The 6,301-nt window shown below is 55.5% G+C and overlaps 1 protein-coding gene across 1 annotated transcript; it reads right to left on the bottom strand.

The window, feature by feature from the left end:
• Nucleotides 1-6: 6 nt before the first annotated feature.
• LOC104399713 (cysteine and histidine-rich domain-containing protein 1-like) lies at nt 7-6,018 on the bottom strand (the record flags this gene model as incomplete). The annotated part of the gene is made up of 11 exons (XM_010016431.1): nt 5,955-6,018; nt 5,661-5,710; nt 5,513-5,569; nt 4,745-4,893; nt 4,466-4,578; nt 4,157-4,215; nt 3,060-3,130; nt 2,730-2,832; nt 1,372-1,491; nt 845-907; nt 7-247 (listed from the first exon to the last, which is right to left on the bottom strand). Coding segments are annotated over exons 1-11 (1,090 nt in total), but the record flags the coding sequence as incomplete, so codon positions are not given.
• Between the last annotated feature and the right edge of the window lie 283 nt (nt 6,019-6,301).

Here is a 6,301-nt window from a genome sequence, read left to right as displayed (position 1 = left end):
AGTTGCTCGGTATTCCCATTTCCAGCTCCTCCTCGTCCTCCTCTGACCAGCTCAAGTTGTCATCCGACTCCTCCTCCTGTACGGCCCTGGGCTCCCCTGCACTGGCAGCCTTCTCCTGCGCACCGCAGGAGTGTGACCTGCTTTGGGAGAGCTCCAGCCTGGCCCAGGAGACACAGTTGGTTTTGCAAAGTGTGATCTCCACCTTGGTAGGGACCATGCTTACGAAGCTCTTTTCTATTTCGATAACCTAGAGAGAGGGAAAAGTGCAGTGAGCTGGGTGAAGGAGGGCAGGCAGTATATGTTCATCCTTCCCCTTCTGGCGGAGCCCTGCCAGAGAAAAGAGGAGGAATGTCTTCTCCTTATGTGCCAGGAGACAGAGCAGGATGAAACCTGGGCTCCAGCTGAGCTTCATGGTGTTCAGCTTCATCTAAGCAGCAGTGCAGTGCTGGTACAGAGCTCAGGGGAGCTCAGCTAGCCATAGCCACATGCGGGGCTGGAGCACAGCCCTCTCCCCACAGCAGGAACCTGCTGACACACAGGCATACCCGCAGCCGGCAGTACGCTCTGCTGCCCGTGGCAGCACACACCAGAAACAAAGGTGAGAAATGCGTAAGTAAATTCCTGAGTCTCACTGCTCCTCCCCAGCCAGCAAGCAGTGGAGAAATCAAAGAGCCTCTGAAACAGCCCTCGTCATAACCCCAAAGGCATTTCCAAAGAGAGATGGCTATATATGTCAGTACCTGGGTGACCTGGTCCAGGAGCAAGAGCAAGCACAGGCTGGCTTGCAGCATTGCAGCCCAGCCCCATGCAGACTACTGGGAGATCAGAGTAAACAGAATCTTACCCCCCAAAGATTCATTTCTGCCTGGAAAATCTTATTCCCTTCAAAGATGACGTGAACCTCAAGCTGAAAGATCAACAGAAAATTACCTGAGTGGGTAGCACATCACTGCTAGAACTCTTCCCCCAGATAGTGCAGCTGCCTCAAAGCACCGTAACACATCCCATGTCTTGGCTCTGGTGTAATGGTCTGGTGATCCCCGTGGGATCATTTCACCCCCCGGAAGCTTTCACCCCCTTCAGAGCACACGAGGTTCACCTGTGCCACCAGTTGAGGGATTCAAGACCAGCAAAGGCACCCACTGAGGCTGAAAGCTGCTGAGCCAGAGTGGCCAGGCAGATGCTGCTGCAGCAGCGAAGCCAAGGGGCTCTCAGCTTTGTAACAACAGGTTGGCAGTGCCAACCCCAGCTGCAGCAATAGACCAAACAGGCCATCAGAGAGCACCAGGCACGCGGCCGGCTCCTGGCCATTGATCAAAGACAGGTGCCATGAAAGCGCACCCCCAGCCCAGCTCTGCCAGCCCCACTCACCACGGTGCGGTTGGCTTTCACGCTGCTGAGGGCAGGCAGCGGGTTCTTGGCATAGATCGTCACCACCACCTGACTGCTGGTTTGGTGCCAGTCCTGCCGGCATGACACTGCTGCCTTGTCCTGCCACGGAGAGGAACCCATCACGGCACAGCGTCTAGCCCAAACGCACCCCAAACAGAGGGCATGCCTGTACCAGAGGACGCTCTTTTGCAGAGGACTGGCTGAGGTCGGTATCAACCAAATAAGATCAAGCCCTGCCTTTTCTGCCATTTTTTGAGGGGGGGCAGTTAAGAACATGTTAAGACCAGAGACATCCCCTTCTTGTTCCAAGAGCCACTCAGCTGCGCCCAAGCTCATACATGCTGTGTAGAGTCAGAAACCTCAGTCTGGAGGGCAGTGTAGGGACTGTTGCTGGATCACACCACCATGCTAAATTCTGGAGGCAGAGACCCAACTGGTCATGTTTCACCTTTCTCCCACAGGACCACACCTCATCCATGCCACAGGCAGCTTTGACTGCACCAGGCATTTCTGGAGAATCTCTAGGAGACAGGGCCCCAGCAGCCCTCATCATTGCCAGCTGAAGAAATGCTCCAGAAGGAACCCCAGCCCCAAACTCGGGTGTCAATTAGCACAAAGCATGTGCATCACAAGATCACAGTTCATTCACTGCAGCTTCCTTTATATCCACTACATGTTTTCTGCTCCAGGACAACAGTCTGGTGTCAGAGGCAGTTGCTTAGACCAGTGCTGACTTGGAGGAACATGGTGCGCTTTCAGTGATATCCTGGGCCGCTTTGGTGCGACTTTCCCAGCTCAAACCTGTTTACAGCCAAGCGTTTTCCTGGGGAAACTTGCACATACACACACAGTACTGGGAATTCAGATATTCTCCCCATTGCCCTGCCATAACACCATGTTGCTATATAGATGAGATCCCTCCTGAAAAGCAGTTGTAGAGTGAAAGCTTCATTAAAACCAGATTCAGTCATCTGTCAAAACCTGGGGGGGTATTTGCAGGGTTTTTCCCATGCTCAGCAGCCTGTCCCTGTGCAGCAGCCGCCAGCGCTGCCTATGCTGTCCCTGGGGCCAGCTCCTGCCTTGTGCAGCTTCCTATCGCACATCTGCCTGTTGGCTGTGAGAGCTGACACGTTTTGTGAATGCAGGAGCAGCATTTTAAATAGCAGATGGGTGAAGATGAGGCATTCAACACTGCACAGTCGTCTGTGGCAATTATGAAGATTAAGAGAATTAAATGCAGAACCCTGTGTGAATGCAGAGCAAGGGAAGGAGCGTCCCTCAGGTGCCAGCAACCAGACTGTGCTCACAGAGCTCCCCCCTGCCAAGAGCTCTCTTACCCCCTTCCCTGCCCAGCAGTGTCGCCCACGGCTGCAGCCCGGCTGCTCCAGGAAGGTGCTGAAGTCCATGGTTTTGACCCTGCAGCAGCTCCAGTACTTCGCCCTGGGGAGAGCGGGGTGGCCTGAGTGGGGAGCACCCACAGAAGCTGGAGAGGGGACCACAGCAGGCTTTGGGTGAGAGTGGACTGGAGCCAGCAGCTCCTCCTGCCCACCTTGGGGGTGTTACGCACAACTGCACTGGCCACATTGCTGGGGCCACACGCCTTGCAATGTGGCACTTACAGCCCTCAGTAGGGTCCATTTGCTTCCTGGTAAAGAGTTGTTTCTTACCCCTCATGGAAGACAGGAACACCAGGATGGAAAGTACAAACCTCTGTGTTGCTCTCTGGGCCTTGGTAGATCTGTGGAGCAAGAAGCAGACAAAAGTTTTGGCTCTGCCTCGGGCATGATGCAGTGTGACACAGCCAGGCATCTGCCTGTTGGTGCCCATCCCTGCTTAGCGCACAGGATGATGCCCAGCATCACACTTCCACCACGTCCAGGATCTGTGAGAACTTACTCTGGCACTCTGCCTCCCTGGCAGCCTGGCCCTGCTCTCTGCTTCTGCCATCAGGGCAGCCACCCTGACCTCGCCAGCACCCCAGAACCGTCCCTGGCAGCAGCCTTCTGTGTGCCATCTCCCAAACACAGCCTGATCCCAGCCTGGGACTGGGCAACATCAGGACAGTGGGCACGTTTGTACTCCACAGAAACTTGCTGCAAGGTGCGAGGGGCTGTTTGTCCATCCTGTACTTTCCCATCCTTCCCAGAGCACTTCAGTCTCATGTCGTCATCCACCTTCTGCCTTTTGCTCCCTGTTCACTCCCCTCTCTGCTGCTTTCCAAGCTTGCCAGTCCTCCCACAGTTTGGTCCCTCCAGCACACACAATCCCAGAATTCTTAGGGTTGGAAGGGCCCTCCGGAGATCATCCAGTCCAACCCCCCTGCCGAGGCAAGGCCACCTAGAGCAGGTTACACAGGAACTCATCCACGTGCAGGTGGGCTCCTCAAGGCAGGCTACACAACGTGGCCTTTGGGTGAGATACAAACTGGGCTCTGCTGCATTCATTAAATGCAGGTGGGAATTATTCCACACGCATTTTATCTATATGCCCATATCCTGAATATGTGCTACATTTTATTACAAGCAATTAGCAGCAGTGAAATGCAAATGTACCTCCAATTGGGAATCTAGAAGCCTCTGGCAGGAATGTGGCTGGGAAGCGACAGAGTCAGCTGCTCTAGGGATGGGATGAGCAGGAGTATACAGAGCTGATGGGCACTGCCACCTCCCACCAGCGCAGCACCTTGTGGAACTGGGAGATGAGCCCCTAAGCTGGACCTGCAATACTCCTGGTCGTGTGAAGATGGGACCTTCTGGGTACTCACCACCTTGCAGGCTGCGTTCTTGCAGGTGGTGCCAACTCTCACCTGGGCAGTCGTCTCCCCTGTGAAAGCAACACAGCTTCACCCTAGGGCATGCACCCCAAACCCTCCCTGCAGCCCCACCGCCAGCTCCCAGCTTCTCTTGGATAGACCCTGAGCACAGCCCATTGCAACGTGCCTCAAGATACAGCTCTGGGGGTTTGCTGGTGCTGAGCGTGCAGCACCTGCTGGCCTGTGCTGAACCTGCCATGCAAAACCCCACGCTGAACTTGCCACATGCAATCCCACTGCCGTCCATCAGCTCACCACTACTTGCACAACTGCCTTCAGGTGCCTCGTCCTTTGAGGACAGGTTCAGTTTCTCCAGTGCCTGTTCCAGAGACCTGGATACTTTAATGGGCAGCAGTTGTCTTGGCTCATCAGAGCTGGGAAACAGCAGAAGCAAAGGCTGAGTTAGGGTTTGGATTTTTTTGCAGTGTAAGGATCTCTGCCTCTCCAGAGGAAGCAGCAGCACTTCCTCAGGAGCGTGTGCAGAATGCGTGCAGAAGAAGTGGGACAGCAAGGCAACACTGTTAGCTGAGCCCATCTCACCTTGGTCTTTCCCGTTGCATCTTCTCAGCTGATTTTGGTCCTTGGATGATGAGCTCCTCCGTTGCTTCAGCCTTCTGATTGTCTGAGGTCTCCCTTTGGCTGAAAGGCTCAGGAAGCTTCTCCTTGCTGTGGAATCCCTTTGTGCACCCCTGAGCAGCAGAGGCAAGCCCAGTGCCTGTTTTGCCCTCCCTAACCTGGCATCTACTCCCAAACCCTGCAAGTTTCTGTGCTTTTGTGGTTCTCTGTCCTGCAGGGATGGGCTCTGATGCTGCACTGGGGCAGGAGTTGCATCTGCAGGGGGTCCCAGGGACAAGACAGTGTGGCGGTGTTCCCCGGGGAAAAGACAGTGTGGCAGCCTCACCAGGGCCATGGCAGACAGGTCTCAGCTCTGCTGCAGCCCAGCCTGGTTGCTGAAGAGCAGCAAGAATCTCCCCCACGTCCTTGGTCCTCTGCTGCCTCCTTCCCACCTGACCCCAGCACCACTCAGACTTGCACAGCTGTGCTTGTGCTTGGAGCATTTGTGTTCACCCTTGCAGGATCCTGGTAGGGGACCATAGCTCCTTCGGACACCCTTCTCCAGGAGCGCCCGCCCTGCACTGCACTTCGAGAGTAACACCCCTGCAGACTTCATGGAAGCAGATAGGAAATCCCTGGCTGACAGGCAAAGGGATCAGCCTTGGCACAGGATGGGACAGGACAGCACAGGGCAGAGGCAAGGAGGAGAAGACAGAGGAGCAGTGGGTGTATTTGGGCTGGCGGGTCGCTCACCTTGATGGAGAGGAACTCGGAGAAGTCAGTTGTGCGTTTCTTGCAACAAGACCAGCCCTAGGCGCCAGGAGGTGACAGAATGGTCAGGTGTAGGCAACCCCACCGGGCACAAGGCTGCAGCTGCAGCCCTGGCTCCTGCCCCACTCACTTTCAGGGCATCATGGAAGATAGGGACACCTGGGTGATACAAGCAGGAATCTGAAAAGGGAAAATCAGGCAAAACCTTTCAGGAGGAGCAATCCTGCCCATGAGCCACCTGTGACACCCAGCAGCTCTGAGCCAGCTCCTGCCATGCTGGGCTCAGCTCAGCTCAGCTCAGCCCAGCCCAGCCCAGCCCTGCTTGGCAGCTCAGGCCATGGCATGTCAGTCAAGGCTGGTTCTGAGACCAGGAAAACTGCACACATTCCACTCATTCCAGTGCAAAGCAGACAAGCCCACTTACCCTTGGTGTTGTGCTCAGGATCAAACCTCTGCCCACAGCCCTTGTTGTAGCACAGCGATGCCATAGCTCAGGCGTACTTGTGGCTTCCTTCACTCCTTCCCCAAAAATCCGCCAGTCTCATCCCTACCTGTGATCCTCCCCCCCTGCTTTCCCACAGTTTCCAGCCCAGGCACCGGGAGGCGGCTTTGCCTATTTTGGAGGCAGCTGGAGGAGGTGGCTGGTAACCGGAGAACAGGCTAAAGATGGACACAGCAGCTCAGCAGCTGACAGGACCCGGTGCCTACATTATCTCAAGAAGCATTTCTGTCCTGCCCCTGCACCCAGCAGAGAGGATGGGCACTGCAGGC

The sequence above is a fragment of the Nestor notabilis genome, unplaced genomic scaffold, assembly GCF_000696875.1.
Source record: "Nestor notabilis isolate BGI_N333 unplaced genomic scaffold, ASM69687v1 scaffold13696, whole genome shotgun sequence".
Taxonomy (NCBI): Eukaryota; Metazoa; Chordata; class Aves; order Psittaciformes; family Psittacidae; genus Nestor; species Nestor notabilis.
This window is presented reverse-complemented; position numbering and strand designations above follow the sequence as displayed.